The sequence below is a fragment of the Zingiber officinale genome, chromosome 1A (genome assembly GCF_018446385.1).
Source record: "Zingiber officinale cultivar Zhangliang chromosome 1A, Zo_v1.1, whole genome shotgun sequence".
NCBI lineage: Eukaryota > Viridiplantae > Streptophyta > Magnoliopsida > Zingiberales > Zingiberaceae > Zingiber > Zingiber officinale.
In genome coordinates this window covers 143504891-143526718 of record NC_055987.1, presented here as the reverse complement: position 1 = coordinate 143526718, position 21828 = coordinate 143504891, and the positions used below count along the sequence as shown (strand labels likewise).

At 36.8% G+C, this 21828-nt stretch overlaps 4 protein-coding genes across 5 annotated transcripts; 1 reads left to right on the top strand and 3 right to left on the bottom strand.

The window, feature by feature from the left end:
- Nucleotides 1-107: 107 nt before the first annotated feature.
- On the bottom strand, nucleotides 108-867 carry LOC122010744. The gene has a single exon (XM_042567234.1). It carries the CDS (start codon nucleotides 816-818, stop codon nucleotides 294-296), a length of 525 nt encoding a protein of 174 aa, XP_042423168.1. The 5' UTR covers nucleotides 819-867; the 3' UTR covers nucleotides 108-293.
- An 11906-nt stretch (nucleotides 868-12773) lies between these two features.
- On the top strand, nucleotides 12774-14781 carry LOC122036984 (uncharacterized protein At1g65710-like). The gene is made up of 2 exons (XM_042596419.1): nucleotides 12774-13743; nucleotides 13826-14781. Exons 1-2 carry the CDS (start codon nucleotides 12856-12858, stop codon nucleotides 14612-14614), a joined length of 1677 nt encoding a protein of 558 aa, XP_042452353.1. The 5' UTR covers nucleotides 12774-12855; the 3' UTR covers nucleotides 14615-14781.
- LOC122036989 (alpha-galactosidase-like) lies at nucleotides 14687-17844 on the bottom strand. Of its 2 annotated transcripts, none has more exons than XM_042596432.1 (15): nucleotides 17627-17844; nucleotides 17458-17516; nucleotides 17159-17215; nucleotides 17040-17074; nucleotides 16691-16809; nucleotides 16518-16593; nucleotides 16371-16429; nucleotides 16185-16250; nucleotides 16016-16099; nucleotides 15868-15932; nucleotides 15709-15791; nucleotides 15522-15612; nucleotides 15389-15438; nucleotides 15145-15285; nucleotides 14687-15062 (listed from the first exon to the last, which is right to left on the bottom strand). In XM_042596432.1, exons 1-15 carry the CDS (start codon nucleotides 17770-17772, stop codon nucleotides 14976-14978), a joined length of 1218 nt encoding a protein of 405 aa, XP_042452366.1. In that variant the 5' UTR covers nucleotides 17773-17844; the 3' UTR covers nucleotides 14687-14975. The 2 variants fall into 2 exon arrangements, with proteins under 2 accessions (XP_042452366.1, XP_042452376.1); XM_042596442.1 differs by having other exon boundaries at nucleotides 16706-16809; nucleotides 17627-17842.
- A 1109-nt stretch (nucleotides 17845-18953) lies between these two features.
- LOC122037000 lies at nucleotides 18954-21348 on the bottom strand. Its single transcript, XM_042596453.1, has 3 exons — nucleotides 20819-21348; nucleotides 20428-20555; nucleotides 18954-19769 (listed from the first exon to the last, which is right to left on the bottom strand). The coding sequence occupies exons 1-3, from the start codon at nucleotides 21008-21010 to the stop codon at nucleotides 19112-19114; spliced, it is 978 nt and encodes a 325-aa protein (XP_042452387.1). The 5' UTR covers nucleotides 21011-21348; the 3' UTR covers nucleotides 18954-19111.
- Nucleotides 21349-21828: the final 480 nt, after the last annotated feature.

The following is a 21828-nucleotide window of genomic DNA, read 5'->3' as shown; positions in this document are numbered from 1 at the left end:
CTTAGATGCCTTCATAACTTTTTTTTTTTTTTTTGTTCCTTTTTTTTTTTTTTTTTTGCTCTTGCTATAATCCAGATTCTTACATAGCTTTTTAAATGCTATTCAAATTTTAATAGAAAAATAAAAACCTGTTATTACATTAGAAGAAATATAAAATTCAAATTTGTTGTTTAAATATAGACACACCATTTTTGCTGCCAGAAAAAAAAAAAAAAGCACAATAAACATAGTAGTTTCAGCACTTCATTCACGTCCGATGCCTTGAAAGGCCAACGTGAAATCGATTAGGGATTCTATCTCTCCGGCGCAAGAATGCCGTTGACGATGGAGACGGAGACAAGCACCCCGACGGCCTCAGCTCCAGCGACTGCGCCGGCCTGTAGAAGATCCCCGGCGAGGCTGAGGCTAGCCGATGCAACGATCCCCTCCGCCGCCTGGATCTCCTTCTCCGCCGCCACGATGCCCTGCTCCGCAGCCACGATGCCCTTCTCCGCAGCCACGATGCCCTTCTCCACGGCTTTCTCCCCTTCCTGCACGATTTCCTCCGCCTCCTCCTCGATTTTCTTTATCCTCTTCTTGATCCCGAAGAGCGGGATGTCCTCTGACCTGGCCGGGGAAGAGAGAGCGGCAGAGGAGAGGGCGAGGAGGAGGAGGCACTGCCTTCTGCTTCCGAGGGCTTGCCGGGGCTCCGGCGGTGGAGACGAGTTGGGGCCAGTGCAGTAGCACATGGAGGCCCGGCAGACGGATGCGCGACGGACGGCGGAGCAACCGCTGGGAGGGAGGGGAACGCGGAGGAAAGCCGCAGAAGAGGCGTCCATTAGTGAAGCAGTGGTCGCGGGCGAAGAATGGCCGGATTCGGATAGATAACCACCACACTGCTGTTTTTTTAATTTTTTATTTTTTTTAATCCTCGAACAGATTATTTGTGATCGACCGGCCTAGCCTTAGAAATTTCCTATCAGCCAAGGAAATCAAGGGCGGAACTGGGATATTCATTCAGTATATGCTGAGGGTATCTCCTTCGATCAAATTCCGATAGCAAATCAGACATTAGTGTTACAACCGAAGCTCTCCGCTTCACAACTGGCGTCGCCTTTAGGTTTAATTTATTTAAGATTTTTTAACTTAGCTATATATAGTTTTATATTCTATATTTTTAATATTCTTTTTAATTCAATAATACGAAGTTCTTCATGTGATCCCAACATGGACCAAAAGAAATTTAGGTATCTCTATAAAATATGATATTGTCCACTTTAGATCTAAATCTTTATAATTTTATTTTTAAATTTTACTCAAAAGGTTACGTACCAATGGAGATATCTTTCCTTTATAAACTCATGATTTATCTCATGTGTTTTCAATGTGAGATTTTGTTTATAATCTTACAATCCAAAAATCTCCCCTCAAACGAAGGACTATATGCCTAGTATCTAGTCCTCTTGATCCGGACACAGGAGCCTCCACTTTTTTCATTCGAGGTCAATATTCCATCCACATGATTCGATTAGACCATGACTTTTGTGTACAGTCGATGGTTAGTCCTTCTGGCAGTCAGGGTTCTGAAACCAATTATTAGGACCAGAAGGAATTTATATATCTCCACAATGACATGATATTATTCACTTTGGGCCTAAGTTCTCATGATTTTATTTTTGGGCTCTACCCAAAAGGTCTCATACCAATGGAGATATCTTTTCCTTATAAACTCATGATCTTTCTTATGTGTTTTTAATGTGGGACTTTGTTTTCAATCTTACAACCCAACACACAGGTCATCCTAACACCAGTTTTCACGGATCTTACAGATGTGTATCCGTACACTTTGATTATTCTGAGCATTATTCATTTTGTCACCATACCTAATCGTATAGATGGTTCATGGAAATCTGATTCATATATGCTGGAGTAGTTTCAATATTTTTATGCTTCACAGGCTTTTGTCATGTTAGCTTCCTCTCATAAAGGTTTGTCATCGTTTGATATTTCAACTATATCTTCATCCTTGTAAATTTTGGACTATGGTGTCTCCCATCATATGTCATCTAATTTATCTTCTTTTGTTTCTTTTTCTCTCAGTTCATTTATATATCTATTGTAACTATTGATTGTACTCCTATGTCATTAGTAGGTGTTAGTTCAATTGTTACATCTTGTTTATCTTTTACTGATGTTTATTATTTTCCGAGTCTTATTTTAAATCTTGTGTGAGTTTGAATACTTAGTCTCTTTTTTTATCCAATTATTGTGTTCAGGACCCACAATCTCAGAGGCTAATTGGGATAAACCATAGGTAAAAAAGGACTATGTTTTGGATCAACTCAAAATACCAAAAGTTGTAGCTTCGAGTGTGGATTTATTATCTTTTCATTTGAGTCGTTCATCTTCTATTTTTTATTTATATCACTCTAGCTTATGTCATATTTCAACGCCTCGTTTGTAATTTTTAGTTTTTACAGGAGTATTAGGACCTTTAAAAAGGTATGATATTTCTAATTGTAAACTGGCCAAATTTTCTATTTTACTATTTTCTAAAAGTGTTTTTTTTTCTTTTGTTCTATTCAATCTTATTTATTCTAATATGTGGGGGCACTCTCTCTATTCCTACAAAAGGGAGTCAAGGTATTATATTTTATTTATTGATGATTGCATTTGATACTTTTGGATCTATCTTATGAAATCATTTTTAACAACTTTAAAGTTCTTGTGAAAACTCAACATTCTAGTGTCATAAAATGTTTTCGTTATGATTTGGAGGGTGAATATACTTCGAATCATTTTTCACATTGACTTACTTTTGATGGTATTATTTATCAAACATCGTGTATTGATACACTTGAACAAAATAATATGGTTGAACGGAAACATAGACATCTTATTGAAATAACTCGTTTATTTTTATAGTTTGTTAGTGTTCCTAGTGCTTTTTTGGGGGAAACAATCCTTACCGCTACTCACGTGATTAATAAAATTCCAATCTTATACAATTTAAACTTGTCACCTTTTGAAAAATTGTATGGGCATGCTCCTATATATTCCTCTTTGTGTGTTTTTTGTTGTACTTACTTCGTCCTTCGTCGACATATCGGCTATAATAAGTTAGCCCCTCGGTCTGCTTTTTTGTGTCTTTTTAGATTATGATATTGGTCAAAAAGGATATCGTTGCTTTGATCCCGTTAGTAAAAAATTATATATCTTTCGTTATATTGTGTTTCTTGAGTATATTCCATTTTTTCTATTCTAACTAGTTCGCATAATATGATAAAATTAGATCTGTTTTGCATTGATCCTTTCAATACTGACACTAAGGAAGCTTCACCCATAGCTCCTACTAGTAAATCAACTGAATTTGGTACTTTGGTTCCCAAGATATCTGCTCCACATGCTTCTTCTTCTGCCACTATCCAATCATCTCCTAAAGTTGCAGATGATCCTTCTCTCCATCGTCGTCAGTTCACTCATGTTTGTAAATTTACTAAACTATCAGATTTTACTTATTCTTATTATTCTGATTTTTTTGCTTCATTTGTTGCATCTGTTCATTGTCTTTTTGAGTATGTATTTTATAAAGAAGTTGTTCGTAATTTACTTTGACAGAATGCTATGACTGAGGAACTAACTACTCTGCATAAAACTCATATATGAGATTTGGTACCGTTGTCATCAGGAAAACACACTATTGATTCTCGTTAGATATATAAGATCAAAACTAAATCTGATGGATCTATCGAACAATACAAAACTCGTTTTGTTGCTAAAGATTATTCTCAGGAGTATGACATGGATTATGAGGAAATATTTATTCTTGTTACAAAAATGACGACAATTGGTGCTCTAATTGTTGTTGCTTCTATTTGTCGATAGAGAATATCTCAGATGGATGTCAAGAATGCATTTTTAAATGATGATTTTAATGAAGAAGTTCATATGATATCTCCTCCTGGTATTTTACACCAACTTAGTGATGTTTGCAAGTTTCGTAAAGCATTTTATGATCTCAAACAATCACCTCGTGCTTGGTTTGTGAAATTCTCTGCAGTTATTACTTCGCTTGATTTTCATTCTAGTAAACATGTTTCAACATTGTTTGACAGTGATTACTTCGCTTGATTATTACTGGTGATGATTTTTATGAAATTATTTTTAAAAGTCTGAGTTGACTAGTTGTTTTGATATGAAAGACTTAGATATACTACACTACTTTCTGGACGTTGAGATCATCTATTCCTCAAAATGTTATCTTATATCTCAATCAAAGTATATATCTGATCTGTTTGAACGTACATGTCATATTGATAATAGAGTCATTGATACTCCTATTAAGACTAAGGGGGTGTTTGGTTTGAGTGCAGGAATGAGAATAGTAGTGAGTTTGATAGTAGATTGGAATGAGAATGAGTTTAGCCATTCCAATATTGCTGTTTGATTTATAAATTTTGATTTGGTATGATTACCAATACTATCGTATGGTTTGTCAAAGGTTTGGGAATACAAATATAATAAATATAATATTCATCCTTAAAATAAATCATAATATTCCTAGTAAGGTCATCATCAATGATACAATGATAATTTATTTTTTTTAAAAAAAGAATTAAATGTGATTGATTTAGTTGTAAAAATTATTATAATGGAAAAGGATAATACAGTAATGTTAATATTGGCTCAGTTTTTTTATATCTACCGGAGGCTTTGCTAGTGAATACTCAAGGATATCATCTATTTAGGATAAACAATATGCAGCATGGAATGATAATTAGAAAACACAAAAACGTATGGGCGAGCATGTTTCGGCATGAGATCTAGTTTTGCATTGGCCTCTCTATGGTCGAAAGGAAACAAAGAAAACGAGAATACTACAACAATTTAATCTAGGTGAGTGCTTCAAAATCATCATTATTTTTCCCCCTATTTTCCTTTTATTCTGCTAGCTTCTACTACATATGAATCCTAGCTAGTTCATTCTTCTCTTGATTTTTTTCTTTTTATGCTAAGTAAAATAATTCAGAAAAGCAATCTCAGAGTTTTGTTCTTAATGGCCTCTCCGCATACAGTGTAGTATCTTTAGCTATGATTGTCTTGAGGCGAAGTCATTGACTGTGGCAGCGATAGATCCATTCTATTTTTTGTCACAGCCAATAACAATCTCAATCGGCTATACAAGGCATACAAAAACATAATTGTGATGTGAAGTGAACCTATCGAGCAAGGAACAACGCAGGGCGATCAGGAGCTTAAGCAGTCGGTATCTTCATTTACTACTTACTATCCATTCCGAGTTGTCTTTCTATTCCATGCCGCACTGGCAAGTAAATGAAGGAAAAAAATAATGTGAGAAATAAGTAATGAAATGAAATTATATTAACAACTAAATAAAAGAATGAGTAGAGCAATTATGTTTACAACTGTTATCACAGAATTTATGGAAGAATTCTACTATAACTCACATATAAACTTTCCAATCTTGCTACTATAATTATAACTCACCCATATTAAGAAATAGAATAACTTTAACTGAACTATCAAGAAAAAAAATCATCTTACAGTAGCATCCACTTGTTTAATCCCACACAATTTGATATTTATATATTTAGCATGGAACAAAAACGATCAATGTCTCCAAAACAACAAAAAAAAAGCTTGTTTCCACAAAATCTAGCAATGTTATCATAAAACTCAGCATACAGTCATGGAACACAAGTAGTCTCCACAAAATTTAGCACCATTATCTACATATTTGAGGAGGGAATGAGCAGGCTAACCACATAGTTCCTTCGCAACTCTGAAGGAAGATTGAATAGCACATCAATCTTGTCCTTATCTGTAGTGAATATATTAACTGCTTTGAATACATCACCACCAGGAAGACTAAGGTTCATTATCTCATTCTTTCTGAAGCCATTTTTTCTCGCAAAATTTCTCCTGCCATGACATTTGCAATGGTTGCAAAATTTGCATTAAAACCATCCACAAAAGTGCGAAATCTATTGTTCATGTCTTGCAGTTGTGCCCCAATATCCAAGTGTGCTGTTGGTTTTTTTTTTCTTTGTAACTTTATCTCGAGTTGTTAATGGTTGTTTTCGTTTTGTCACTGACTTTGTCACATCAGTATTTTGTGAAGCAGCGGGGGTTGATTCTGATTCAAAATACACATTATTGTCTTCTTCATACTCATTTGAAGAAGGATAGAATGCACCAAGATTTTCACCTTCACTTTCATTATTTTGATCAACTTCCAAATTGTAAATAACATCTACATACCCTTGAACAACAACACCAATAGCTCTATCCCTTCCATAAACTAATTCAAATTGATTCAAATATGGAAATTTGGAATCCCACATTCCTTTTGCCTCTTTGTGAGTCTACAAAATATAAAATATATATGATTGAAAAAAACTTAAAAAAATATGAAATGAAAGATTTGAGATAGTAAAAAATTTCGGACACCAATATATAAAATTACCTGATAGTAGCTATCAAACCATTGCTTTTCACATGCTATTTTTTTTCCACATCATTCCATTGACATACACTTTGCCTACACGTCATTAATAATATGAAATCTTGCTTTTAACCACTTGATTTTAGATTCAAGATAAGGTGTAACTTGTTTTGTAAAAGTAGGGATTTTGCTTAGCATTCTCTTATGCACCTCAGTCATGTAATTGCTTTTAAACCCACCATCCATCTTCTATGAAGGATCACAAGCCATATCTTGAAGAGTTGCAATTAATACTTGGACCTCATTTTCTATCCAGAAACATTTATTTCTCCCATGTCCTCGAACTATTTGATCTTGCTCCATCCTAACATATAATAATGTTATACCAAATTTACAAGTCAAATTATTAAAAGTCATGAGTAAAAAAGACAATGGTTATAAGAAACTAAAACATGTCATACAAAATTTATCAGGAAACCAAATGTATTCGATCATAAATAATATATAAACAAAAATAAAATAATTACTGGACTAAATGAATAACAGTTACGTTCATAAAATAGACACCTTCTTAAACATGACAAATATGTTGAAACATTTATTAAAATGCAATAACAAAATCATTAACATATTCCCTTGCCCATAAATGGTCAAGCATATGATCTTTCACTCCAATGATTAAACATTTCAAGTGCCAATGTATTTCTAAAGTTGGTCCATTCTTCAGTTGGGGTGATACTTGTCACATTTTCATCATCTTCGAAGTGTTCATCTTCCATGTCATCTTCTTCAAGTGGTTCCAACTCTTGTAAATCAAAACTCATGTACTTTCGAATAAGATTGTGTAAAAGGCAACACGCTAAAATAATGCACACTTGAGTTTCAATTGGAAAAAATAAGAGGGAAGCTAATATTTTCCATCGCCCTTTTAGTAACCCAAAGCATCTCTCAATCACATTTCTGGCTTTTGAATGATTCATATTAAAATACTTTTCGACTGTATATGGTCGGTGACCGTGAAACTCATTTAGATGGTACTGTTGCCCTCGAAAAGGAGCTAAAAATCCATCCGCATTACAATATCCAGAATCCACCAAATAATAACAATATTCAAGAACACAAAAAAATATTTCGCATTAATTATAAGTTGGAATGAAGTTTTATATTGAAAAGCTAATTAGCTAGTGTAAGACCAATTGCACCTTGAGGAACTTTAAGATCGTTAGACCTAATCATAGTATCTCTAAGCACACAACCATCATGTGCAGAACCCTCCCATACAGGTAAAACATATATAAATTGCATGTTTGGACAGCAAACACCCAATATATTTGAAGCTATGTATATTTGCTTTTCTAGTACAATATCGAGGTTTTTGATCAGAAGGAGGACTTTGATTAATATACCATCCAAAGCACCTAAACAACCCTGTCATTTAAATATTTTGAAAAAAATAATAAATAAGATGGTTTTTTTATTTCCAATAAGTTATAATTTTAATAAATACAAATGCAAAGTACCTTGAAACACCGCCAACGATCGTCTTGACAATCTTCAGTAATAGGAACTGGTTTTTTAAACAAAATGGAATGCAATTTCAAGATTGCTAGAAGGCAACTATTAAAATGATGATTGATAGTTTCTCCACTTTGTAAAAATAATAGACTCATTGTCCTATTTTTTTCGTGGTGAGCCAAAACATACACAAAAATAGCAACTACTTCTTGTAGAGACACATTTTTGGTGTCTTTTAAATCTCCAATATCTCTTACCATATCACATAATATTCTAAAAGTGTGTTTATCCATTCGAAGCTCGCTAATACAAGCAGTATCAGAGTCTTGAGTGAGTCTAAACACCCAATTCATTCTCTCAAGTGTTTTCTCTTTTTTTGGTTTTAAGTGGAAGCCTCTAATATACAAATGTAGCAATAACAATCGGTACCATATAACATATACAATACTGAACACGATCACCATTGATGCTATAATCCGAATATTTTGAATTATTTTGCGTCTTCTACTAGCAGTAGAAATACGGGTCATTATCTTCTACATAACAATAAAGAGAAATTAATAGTTATATACAAAATAAGAAAACTCACTTAATTCTAATTTCACTCATCTTGAGTAACGAATCATAGGTAATGAATTAAGAATTCAAAAAAATCATAGAAGGACAATTTCTAGGAAGATTTAAGCCCTAAAAAAAGCATAAGCTTAAGTACACCTGATCTAGATCAATTTTGTGAAGACTATTTCAAATCAACAAAGAATCTAGAATCAGGAAGGAATATAGAAGAAGACATGATTTTCTATAGTTCAGGAGTAACTGATACCAAAAGGCCTATATAGAAATATCATTGGAAATGCAGAACAAAATTATAATTTGCCTAATGCGAAACCATCTTCTTTTCAATATTTCTACTACAATGACTTAAGGATTCAAATTTTAGTACGATTGCCTTAATTAATTTGTCTTGGTACAAAAATTCAAAAGTAACTTGGGACAATAAATATAAACTACATGTAAGGAATGATTAGATTTGAGTTCTGTTGACAAATATGTATAAAGAATCAAGAATTAAAAAAAAATAGCGAAACAAACAACAAGCGACTCATCAGAGGGTTTAGGGTTAAGGATTATCTGCTTGCTGTGGAGTGCGGTGGCAAGGGAGGAAGATAAAGTTGGAGTCGAAGAGGAGGCAGCGGCGGACGCACTCAAAGAGCCTACAATGAGTTACACCGGAGAGGATGATGTTGTCGCACGAAGTTGGGGCGCTGTTGTCGCGGGTTCAGTTGTCGCACGAGGTCGAGGATGGTGTTGTCGCATGAAGTCAGGTTAGGGCAAAAAAAAAATGAAAGAAAAAAAAATAGCGAAACAAACAACAAGCGATTCATCAGAGGATTTAGGGTTAAGGATTACCTGCTTGCTGAGTGCAGCGGCAAGGGAGGAAGATGAAGTTGGAGTCGAAGAGGAGGCGGCGGCGGACGCACTCGAAGAGCCTACGATGAGTTATGCCGGAGAGAACGCTGTTGTCGCACGAGTCGGGGACGCAGCTACCGCGGGGTTCCTTTGTCACACAAGGTTGGGGATGGTGTTGTCGCACGAAGTCAGGTTAGGGCAAAAAAAATGAAAGAAAAAAAAGCAAAAAATATTTTATCGGGAACAAAAGTCATCCAAATGGGAATGAATTCTAAACCCACCTAGTTAATTGGGTTTTGTTCATTCCTAATTATTTAGGAATGATTCCCAAATTTTTATTCCCATACTCATTAACCAAACACCATATACTATTATTCCATTCTCTCATTCCTAAACCCTCAAACCAAACGCCCTCCAATACTCGATATTCTCCATCTTATGACTCACCTTTGTCAAATCCTAGCTTGTACCAAACTATTGTTGGAAGCTTGATTTATCTCATTTTGACTCATCCAAGTATTGCGTATGTTGTTTATGTAGTTAGTTAATTTATAGTGGCACCAACTATAGTTTATTGGATTGCTATTCTTCGTATTCTCAAATATCTTCAGGGTACTCAATTTTAAAGTCTTTTATTTTCATCTACTTTATCTCTGATGCTGCGTATATACTCTGATACTGATTGGATTGATGATCCTACATATTCCAAATTTACCACTGATTTCTACATTTTTCTTGATGATTCTCTCATTTCTTGGAAGAGTAAGAAACAAGATAGTATTTCTAAATCTTCTATAGAAGCTAAATACCGTCCCATGACCTCAACTATTTTTGAGATAGTTTGGTTTTGTTGGTTGCTTACGGATATAAGTATCTATTTTTATCCACCTACTCCGTTATATTGTGATAATTAAAGTGTTATTCAAATTGTGCGCAATTCAATTTTTCATAAGCGGACGAAACATATTGAAATTGATTGTCACATTATTTGTCATCATTTTCAGATTGACATCATCATATTGACTTCCATCCCTTCAAATCTATAGATTGTTGATATGTTTACGAAAGTACATTATGCTTCACGTATCATTTCTTGTTTGACAAACTTTCAATGTTTCTAGTTGTAACATCATAAATTTAAAGGGATATTAGATTATATATATTTATTTATTTATACCTTATAGGGTAATTTAGCTTTTTTTTCTATTTAGGATTTAAAATTTCTTAATTTAGTTATATAAAATTTTATACTGTGTATTTCTAATATTTTTTTCAATTCAATAATATTAATTTTTTCTTCTTCTTAATTTCAAAGTAATGTATCTTGATAAATTTTGTTTAAGTCATTTATCTAAGTTTTTTCAGATACTCGTATGGAAAACCCAATAAGAAAAAAAAAATGAATCAACATGTATCTTGCTCTCGGCATGCTACATATTCTTGTTATGCTGTTCAGTTAGAAAAAATAAATACTAGAGGAGAAAATCATAAAATTAATGGTGGTTTCGGTGCTCAAGGACAGTGAAAAAATCATAGCCAAGTCCGAGATGAGATCCTCTGTCCCGAAAATATTGTGTCCCCATGTCCCAACGCCAATCGGACGGCTATGACATTTTCATGATGTACACTGCATCCTTGAGATGTGATTTAGTTCGTCTGATTGGCGTTGGGACATGGGGACACAACATTTTCAAGACAGAGGATCTCATCTCGCCAAGTCTAGCAATAGAAAAAAAGAAACAAAATGTAAAAAATTAATATTTTTGTTCAATAATCTATTTGAAATGTAATGAAATTTTGTAAAGAATTTGGGATAGTAAGACAACATGTGTGAATTAGTAACATGCATGCATCAAATAATATTTAACAAGCCAAAATGAAGGTTAGAATTAAATTATAATACACACATATAATTAATATATAGAGATGATATTATTAAATATTTTTAATAATAATTTATAAAATATATTTTAGCGGATCAGATTCTAATCATTTAGTATTTTTTTTTACGTCGCCTACACATTTATGTTTTTTCTCTAAGGTGTGTTTATCGTCTGCATTGTCTGTGTCATTTATTTATATGGAAAATACAACCAGATATATCTTTTTGTTTTTGTGGTGTATACATTTTCTTTTAGAGCATCCACAATAGCATGAGATATTTCTCCCAAATATACGTAGTCCCCACTTCCACATCACTCTTCAAATATCCTACTATTCAAATATCTCAACTTTCACAATAAAATATTTTACCATCCAAATATTTATGGGTCCAACCAATCAAATATCTCACTCTCAAATATCCTGAACTTCACAAACAAATATCCCACCAATCAAATATTTATGGGTTCCATGACCATTTTATTAACTTACATATAATTTTATATTTAAATAAAATTAATATATATTTTTAATATATTTCGTCTATCGTTAAAGTTCGAACGTTTTCGAACGTTTAATTTTTCGAATGTTGTTTTTTCAAATGTTAACGTTTTGATTTATTTTTAATTTTTTAATGTTCTGAATTTAATTAAATTAAAAATAAAAATAAAAATAAAAGTCACGACACCCACCATTTTGGATGGGGCTTATCATATTTAATTAAAATAAAAAATAAAAAACTGTAAATAGTGGCAGCCCACCAAAATGATGAGCCCCACAAGAGGAAATCACCAGGCAAACATTTGTACCCGTTGATTTCCGTTCATCCCTCAAATATCCCCCACAATGGGGGATATTTGAAGAAATATATTCCATTGGAGATGTTCTTATGGGCCTTTGCTTAACCTACACTGGGGCTCCGTCCATGAATGGAATAATCGACAAGTGCTCATTATTATCATCCGAAATGGCCGATCCTAAGTCACTCCTTGTTGCTTCAAATAATGGACAAACAAGGTAATAAACACTTGTTTTGAAAAAATTATAGAGTAACATAGAAAAACACTTTCTAAAAAAAAATCTCATTCTTTCATAATTATTTATAATCTTTTGCTAAATATGCAAATAAGTATCAGTGAAATACCATAACAAAGAAAAGGTCTGATACATAAATTATACAATAAGTGCCTCTGTTTATTTAGTTTTCTATTAGTTATGAATTCCATGTGGGACGAAAGATGTCTACTTATGCAGCTATATATCTCATCATTTACTTCAAATTTAAAAAAAAACTTTTAGTTTTTGTCTCGAAAAATTATAGGCAACTGTTATCCCATCAGGATACTTTACTGGATTCAATCTGAAAACGAGAGACAGACTGCACGGTAGCAGGTCGCATAGCCGTTGCGATTCAAACTTGCCTCAAAAAATATTAACCTTTTTCTAACGGTAACTTCAACCAACGACTCTTCATCTCCATCCCGCCCACTGCAACAAATTTAAAAAGTATCCATTTTGTATTGCCCAATAAATTCTTCTTCTTCTCTTCTTCAAATCACCGGCACCTCTCTCCCTTTCTTCTCTACATTGCACGTTGCAACCTAATGGGACTCTGTTTCAGCAAAAAGATGAAGGAGGAGAAAGAGAAGGACGAAACAGACGAACAGAAAGCAGAGATGCCGCCTCAGAAGGCGGTGGAAGCCACCGCGGAGAAGCATCAGGTGTTTGTGAGCAGCAAGTGTTTAGCCGCCGTCGAAGACGAAGGGAAGAAGAGAGGAGTAAAGCCCGTGAAGGATGCTGGCGAAGAAATCGAGGTTGAGGTTAAGGGAGGGGTTCCGGTGTCCGTGGTGGAGGAAATCAAGCCTTCTGCCGTGGTACGGACCTCGAGCTGCACCAACGAGGAGGTAGACGCCATCCTGATCCAGTGCGGCCGCCTCAGCCGCAGCTCCTCCGGGAACGCCTCTAACGAGGGAGGACTCGGGCATCGGAAGCACTCGGGGTCCAAGCGCAGCTATGACTTCGACAACGAGAGGAAGGGGGACGAGGAGGACGGCGAGGAGAAGGCGGCTTCGAGGCCTTCCCCGCGCCGGCGAGCAGCTAGCCGGGAGAGGTCCGGGAGCAGGGAGCGGAGCGGCGGCGGAGGGCGTAGGGTGAGCCGGTCCCCTGGGAGGCGCTCGGAAGCTCTGTCGGGAGCGAATATTTGCGACAAGTCCCAGCAGCCGACCAAGATGGTCGCCGTTCCGGCAAGAGAGAAAGGTAGGGGAGCCTCACCTTGCTCCTCCCACAAGAGAGGCGGAACCTCGCCTCGGTCGAGGTCTCCTGCGAGTGCATCCTGGACGCTGTCTAATGAGAACGCCGCAAGTAATCAGGTGCAGTTTCACAGCCGGAGCTCGTCGAGGAAGACAGAGCGATCGCCTTTCCGGCGGAATCCGATGGCAGAGATCGATGAAAATTCAGTCAAAACAGGCCAAAACCTGAGCATCGACCACAAGGTGAGAAAAAATATTCAACTACATTTGCTTCGTCTTTCAGTAGGGTCTCGGTAAATCGTAATCTTGCGTTGATTCCCTGCAGAAATCAAGTGAAAGAAGTGCTCAAATAACCAAATCCTCGCAAAGAACTGAAGCAACTGAAGAAATACAAAGCAACCAGGTTACAGCTGCGTCAACAAGCCTCGAGGTGGAAAACCACCAGCTGACGACGATTTCAGCAACCAGGTCTTCCCGGAGGACAACTTCCAGAGACCTCGACCAAATACCGAGTCGCAATTCCTACTCTTCTTCGGCTCCGGAGGGCATCCACAACGCGGCTTTCTCCCTCCCAGCATGCTTGTCCAAAGCCTGTTCCATCCTCGAAGCCGTGGCCGATCTCAACTCCACGGGAGGCCATTCCACTAACGCCGGCAACATGTTCGACGAATGGAGTGAGAGAAGAGGATCATTTGTGGAGACTGAGATAGTTGTGAAGGATGATCTCATGGAGCCGAGCATTCACAGGTACGTCACCGTGAGGCAATCCAGGGCTGAGTTGGAGCCCCAAGAATCTGCGGGGAGCAACAGCTTCGTCGGCCATCCGTGGGCCGCTGCTTCCTCCGTGCGGGAGCCGGATTCCGTGGACTCCGCACGTACATGGAGGTCAAACGACGATGAAGAGGTGGAGCAAGAAGCCAAGGTGTCCTCGTTGAGCCAGCAAAAACATCATTCAGGGATTCAGGGACGACGACAGAGGTGCGCTATCAACTGCAGCGGGAGTGGCAACGGCCATCCTCCACCGGAATTAAATGAGAACAAGGGCGGTGGCAAGGCTAACCGTACCCAAATCAGTGGACTCTCGTCTACCGCTGCTCCTACTGCAACTATTTAAGTAGCGGACGATCTTTTGTGACCTTTGCAAAGCTAGAATTTAGTGCAACACATACAACTGTTCTGCTTGTTCTTTCCTCCTGCTGTTGAAGTGCAGTTGTAGTGCAGGAAAAGGTCCTCATTGTGATGTTATAAGGTTAAATTAAAAAGGTCATCCTTTCCTTTGAACTTTAGTCTTTATGCTCAATTTCAATCAAAACAATCGAAAGTGAAATTGGTTACTTTTTATTAATCTGAGAATTTTTCACTATTTTTCAGTCTACAAAACACATGGCTGGTATCATCCACTGAAATGACTTATTCTGTATGAAAACAATGGGGTGCCTTTTTCTTTCTTATCTAAACTAGAAGAGCAGGATGTTCTACTGCGGTGTGAGAACAAACATCTTGCAGGCATGAGAATCCACAGTGGCGTTGAGCCGCCCTTGAGCTATTCCAATATCAGAATGCTGGCAAACATATCGAGTAAGAACAGAGAATGTTGTGGCATTTTGATGGAAAGAAGAAAGACCTATTGAGTGAGATTTTTACCGCCCAAAGATCGCGGACATTAGCGCGAGTCGAACTCAAAAGTCCTAAATCAGACCAATTTGCTGTTATCATTGCTTGTGAATTTCCTCGGTTCCACAGGACCACGGCCACTCTCCCACCGCTCAGGGGACCTGCCCAAACCTTCAGGCAGAGACAACAACCGTGACAGTTAAATTAGTTACTTGATCCTCACTGCTTAGCTTTCATTTATAACCCTGGAACAGTCGAGAAAGGAGTTGTAGACCTGTAAACTATCATGAGAAGCCACCTTCTTCCCTTGAATTCCAAGTGAATCTGTTGAGAGAATCAACTTGTGATCCTTGCAATCGACGGCACGACATGAAGCTAAAAAGTTGAACAATGAATCAGGATCTTACCCTGATTAACAGCTATGACTTCCGAGTTGCTCAATATCTCAAGTGTATCTTTAGTTATTGATCTCACATCGCATCCGATCAACAAAGGAGCCTAAAAGGCAGCAATTTAAGAAGCACTCGGAGATAATTGAATTCCAATGGAACTAAGCTGATCTATCTATCATTGTGTTATTTTTACTGAAAATACCTTCATCAGGGCCCATATACTAAAATGGGATACATACTCTTCCCTCGTCATTCCCCCATTCCCTACTTCAAGCATGTCAGGATCTGCATGATAACTTGTAGTGAACTACTAAACAATAAATTAGCAAGTAGATTTAGCCGTGCCAATCTAATGGAGTACCATTCCAGCCATCAGGTCCTGCATAAGATGCCCATTTGTCGTTCTGATCGGCAATCGACGTCATGCTATTACGATGCGAAGCATCAGCTACTACTGTGTGATATTAGAGAAGTGCAAGCAACTCACTCATTTGGGTAGGAACTACAACCTGTCCCAACTATCAAAGATATCTCCTGTTGTCCTCCAACTGTGGGCTATGCTGCCAGCCCATGTTGCTGGGTCCTCGACACCCCTGTGAATATAGTTTTACCCAAGAAGCACAATTCTTACTCATGAATGAATAAATTTATTAAAACTGAGCGATTTGGCAGATTTACCATTCACACAGAGAGAAGACAATGCTCCTTCCACTGTTCAAAAGAGCAGCTCCCATTTTTGGATACCTTTGAGGCCATGACAGCAAATCAGATGTTGTTCACAAGCTAAATTGATGGAAGTCTCTTAAATTGACAATGAAACCAAACTCCTTTGGTGACATTTAGCACGAGTTCATAAAACTCTACCTTTCTTTTGGACTGGTACCAGGATCGTTACAGTTGTCATACTTCAAGTAATCAATGCCCTGAGATTGTAAACCATGATAATTTTTTTTTTTTGAGTGGCAAAAGGTAATAAAATATTGGTGTAGATTCTAAGAACAATGGCATTACCCAAGACGCAAAGGTCTTTGCATCTTGTTCCTCGAAGCCAAGAGAACCAGGCATTGTGTTGCTGCATGTTTTTGACCTGAAATTTACTATCAGCTGTCAGATACAACAAAAGTGATGAGATCATGAGATCATAATCCGTATGAATGACTTAGCATAGCAAAACCAAGACATACGAGAAGTTATAGTACCCTGCATCACTGTAGATTCCAAACTTCAGCCTTTTCCCATGCACGTAATCTGCAAGAGACTTTATGCCAGAGGGAAAAGTTGACACCCTTGCGACTAAATTTCCCTGTAAAATTCAAAATGAATCAAGTTCATAATGGTGGTCGGATCAGACTCTCTTTTCTCCAATATTTATTATGCATAAGGTAGTTGATGAAACTGCAACAAATTTATCAGAACATGCAAATCACAAAGTTTGTTCTTTTGAAAGTCAAAACATGGAAGAGTAAACAAATTTATCTACCAATTACTTTTTCATTTTTGTCAACAATGTGGAAGTTAGTCTTATATTCTTACCTGAGAGTCTCTGTCGTACTCGCCCCAGCAATCATCTGAAAGGAGAATTTGTTAACTAAATATTTATACAATAAAATCACAATTAGAACGAAATCTATACATATGTAAAAGGAAGACACCTATATTAACATATTGATAACCCAACTTGGCAAGGCCTGTATACTCCAAGGCATCAGCTGCATATAAAAATCCAACAAAAGATGCATGTCATACTTAATTAATTGTCAAAATCTCACCTATAATATTGTGTGATATTCCTTCCTTTAGACTCGGTGCGAGTCAGTAATTAATATATATTGAACGTATTATTTAGGATCTGGTAGTGGTAGGTAATCACAGAAAAGAAAAAGTGAGCTCAAGCTTTGACTCAGAAAAAAAAAAGTTCATGATTTTTGTCCATATTATTCACGGGAGATACCAGTTTCTCTGATGACCTCCTCAGTGATGTTGCAGTGGAAATGGTTCCAACTGTTCCACCTGATTCATTGCAATCGAAAGATAAAGAGATGAATGAATAGATTGCATGCATCGGCTGATAAATTAACTAAAAATGATTCATCCTCATCAGATCATAAAATGAATTATACCCCATCGGAGGAGTCCTGGCGAGGCCATTGTCCGACACACTGCGCCTCGTCGCCGACTCCCTGGAAGCTACATAACTGTCTGCTGTCGCCGCCGCTGCCATGATAATAAGCGAGGAGAGAAAGAAGAAACGTTGGAGAGACGCCATGAGGAAGGATCCTACTGCTTGATGAGCTAGCCACCAACCTCATCACCCTCCTCAAACTCATGTATATTTATAGTGTTGATCCAAACTGAAACCCAAATAAATTTATATATATTTGTGCAGAAAACTTTAAATAGATAAAAAAAAGGAGAGATATAAATTATTATATCAAAATTTATAGAAAACTTCAATGGACTCTCAGCTAATTTACATCTGCCTTCCATTTGTAGTGGTTGGAGAAAGTGATTTTGAATACCAATTCAGTGGATGTATATTAATAAAATGATTCTAATTCTAATGTTGATGTAAAGTGATTCTGAATGGCAAAAGAATATATTGTTTAACTGCCTTTTGCAATTTGAGGTTAAAATGTTCCCATTCGATGTTGATTAATGCAAGAGACTGAGTTTTGAAAAAGAAAAAATATATTTCATAAACTTTTAAAAATTAATAGGTCTATCAAACAACACTTGATTAATTAGTAATATTGATGATTTTCTTATATTTACAAAAAAAAAAAAAACTATAGAGTCGGGAAAGTATGTTATATTTTGAAAAATAAATTTATTTTTGATTTTTTATATATTTTACAATTTTAGATATTTTATCTTAAATATTTTAGAAATATGAACTATTTAGTCATTTTTAGCTCAAACGAGATGTATTTGTGATTCTTAAGTTATAACTATTCAATTAATTAATTTGAATATTATAAATTTAATAATTTATAATAATCATTTGACTGTCATATATGTGCTTAATTAAACGCTTTTGCTTTCGGCCTCACACACTCCTCCATCGTCGCCGGCGCGCCTCAACTTCATATTTGTTATCTTTGGATGGAGGTCGGCAGCCAACCACCAGCTTCCAGTCGGACGTGGCGCCGTGGCGGCGATGTGGGGCCCGCATGTTGCTTGGTCGGGTTGCGAACCACAACACGTACGGACAGCGAGAGCCATTAATTCAATGGAGGATGACCAACTCTATTGGGATAAAGCCAGGTCAACCAATTCAGGTGTGTAGATCCTCTCCTTCAGCTCTGTCAAATCAAATTTTAAATCTTGGGAGGAATCCAGATATAAAATGGACTTTTAACGTACTATCTTGAGCCATTTTTATTTCATTTTTCCTTTTCTTTTTGCCTTATTTTAATCGAATAGATGCACCAGTGCTTAGAAGTACAATTGGAAAACCAACTCCAATCCAAACCCAACAACTTATCATTTATCGGGATTCACATAGAAACCTTCTACACCACAAGGAGCTTTTTCTTAATCAATGTTAAGTACGTGCGTACTTGTATATATCGAGTTGCTGATACAACAATTCCTTAGAGGGGTGCCTAATCCAGAGCAGCCTTGTTCCTCCTCACGATTATGGACTTGGGGAGCCCATCAATTATTGGCTTAACAAGGATATCTGTTTTCAAAATCCAGCTGCTCGCCAGCCACATCGAAGAACTGTTATCAAAATCCTCCAAGAGCAAGCATGATGTGCTGGATGATTTCCTGAGAGACAAATGCTGTTCAGTTTTTACACTGTCACTGCCAGGAGTGACAGCACCTGAACGAGCCATGTCGATCTCAGTCCTGCTTCCTGCCTTTGGCCTTGGTGCTATGCCTTTTCCTATCCTCTCTGGGACTCCAACATTTCCTTTTCCTCTCGAGGACGCTTCTGAGTGATGGAAAATTGGGCTTCGATCACACTTTTGACGACGCCTAAAAGATCTCTCAGCCTCACTATTTTCTTCGCCTTCTAAGAATAAATTCATAAGACTTCTAGATTTCCTGTGCTTGCTTAGATGCTGACTCGGAGTTGGTGGTCCTTCGGTTGCGATGTCTTCAAATTCAGATCTTCTTTTAATGGGAGTGAGACCATAATATCCTTGTAATCTGCTCATGGCTGGAGAAACATTGCACGGAGGAGCTTTTGAATTGAAAGACTGGATCAGTTCTAACACATCATTATGAGGATCATGGGGTGTGCAATAATCTCTACACCTATCGAAGTAAGAAATGTGAAAAATTTCATGCAATGAATGAAAAGATGTTAACTGGATCGACATAGCATCAGTATCAAGAAATTATACTGGCAATCTGTGATAGACAAGTTGTTTTAACATGCAATTTTTTGTATTCTAGAAAAAGAAGATTACAGTCAGGTGTAGAGATTGTGTAGAAAAAGAAGATTACTACTTGAACTGTTGTCACTGAACAGCCTGACCCATCTATATTGTGTATATAAATCAAATCAAAATCAGGTGCTACTAAATTTCTCCAATGCTGAGCCAACACACTCACCATTTAGTAATTTGTAATAAGCCTATGCTGCTAAGGTTTTGAAAACTTTGATTGCAAAAAACAGAGTAACCAATTATCATCATCCTAAGATGATATCTCTGATTTAAAGATAACAAGGAGACGACAACTCATTTGGACAACTAGATTATATATCACAAAACAAGTAGGAGAGACTTTAAAATGCAAAACAGTCTGCTAATGGAAGTGGTAGCGCGATGGATTAAGATAAATCACAATTTAACTTTCAAAACTTAATACGAAGTATCCTCATGCCACATATTAGACATCTCCAAAAGAAGTTTTTTTTATCGCAACTATAAATAATTATTTGTTTCAAATTGATAAAGAAGAGAATTACCTATTCTCTGTTGAACCATTAGATAGAGGAGACGGTGGATGCCTCCCTGGCTGTGGGATCTGTAATGACTTATGAGCAAACATCTGAAGGTCTGTTACAAGTCCATTAATTCGCTTGATGTCTGAAACCTAAGTATTAATATTCACAGAGCATCACAATCAGACTAGAGAAATAGAAAAAGGTAATTCTTTTGATAGCAGAATTTGTTCCTACAAATAAATCACACTTTTAACTATTCTGATTTATAACAAATCATTGAGTAGCCAGATTCTAAGCTTTTTAATGAAATGAACAATGTTGGTTCAACTGTTCATCGATTAACTTGTTCTTGATGATTATATATTATTTCCTCATTGGCTCAACACGAATAGTAATGAAGAACATTAATTACCTCCACACCGTACTTGATAGCAAGACCAGCAAGAGTATCCATCTTAGAGACGCGATGGTGGATGCAGCTTGGAGAGGAGGGAGACGAAGATGGATGCAACGGCGAAGAGATCGTTGCAATACCGACGCCGTGGCCATCCAAGGAACCATCTGCAAACAGATGACAACCCATCCTGCTTCTCTCCGTCAACATCTATGGATCCGCTTCTCCTTGATTCTCCACCCGCGGATCAAAACGCAACTTTCCCCAAATTGGGACCTTTTCGCTTTTGTAGAAAACAAGAAAAGAAGCCCTCGAACTCAAGAACTCGCAGAAAATCCCGCAGACGGGAATCCTATGTGGAACTAAGCAATGTGCCAGGAAAACCCTAGATCGACGAATCGACTGCGGAGCAGAACAAAGTCAGATTAAATTCGTTTTTCTTGGAGGAATCCCGATGTCCACCGAGAAATGTGGAAGAAGGGGAGATCGAGGAGCGAGCCCAGCATCGACGGGAACATAAAAACACATATTACATCGGAATGCACGCGGACTAAGAGCGGAAACGATCCAATTTTAAGTGTTCTATAATTGCAATATCACCGTTATGTCATGTTCACACCAACTAAATTGAATCATAAAATAAATAAAAACAAAATCGAAAAAATGGCCATCGGACACGTGTAAATACTCAGCAAGTGCACCTCTCTCAGAAGTAAAAAAAAAACGCCTAAATACTTTTTGAAAACTGAAAAACAAATGGGAAAGGTTCTCTTTTATTTTCCATCAAGTTTCTTGGAACGTTTCATAAGGAATTGAAAAATAAAAAGAAAAGAATACGTTGACATAACATTTCAAAATAAATTCTCAAATTCCATAGAATTTCAAGACAATACCCTATAGATCATTCACATCTTGAAACCTTAAAGCATAGTGGGGAGAATATTCAAAGGCTCAGCAGAGATTAATGCGAAGAACAGTCAATGCAATCATCTCTGGGAATGACAATTCATATGTATAGTTGAAACATC

Bases quoted from the DNA above. Each gene is read 5' to 3' on its own strand.
- LOC122010744 (XM_042567234.1), bottom strand. From the start codon at position 818: ATGGACGCCTCTTCTGCGGCTTTCCTCCGCGTTCCCCTCCCTCCCAGC.
- LOC122036984 (XM_042596419.1), top strand. From the start codon at position 12,856: ATGGGACTCTGTTTCAGCAAAAAGATGAAGGAGGAGAAAGAGAAGGAC. The intron at 13,744-13,825 runs GTGAGAAAAAAT...GATTCCCTGCAG, and splicing joins ACCTGAGCATCGACCACAAG to AAATCAAGTGAAAGAAGTGC.
- LOC122037000 (XM_042596453.1), bottom strand. From the start codon at position 21,010: ATGTTGACGGAGAGAAGCAGGATGGGTTGTCATCTGTTTGCAGATGGT. The intron at 20,556-20,818 runs GTAATTAATGTT...ATTAATACTTAG, and splicing joins CTATCAAGTACGGTGTGGAG to GTTTCAGACATCAAGCGAAT. The intron at 19,770-20,427 runs GTAATTCTCTTC...TTACTTCGATAG, and splicing joins AATGGTTCAACAGAGAATAG to GTGTAGAGATTATTGCACAC.
- LOC122036989 (XM_042596432.1), bottom strand. From the start codon at position 17,772: ATGGCGTCTCTCCAACGTTTCTTCTTTCTCTCCTCGCTTATTATCATG. The intron at 16,810-17,039 runs GTAAGAATATAA...TGAATTTTACAG, and splicing joins AGTACGACAGAGACTCTCAG to GGAAATTTAGTCGCAAGGGT. The intron at 16,100-16,184 runs GTAAATCTGCCA...CTATATTCACAG, and splicing joins GTCTTCTCTCTGTGTGAATG to GGGTGTCGAGGACCCAGCAA.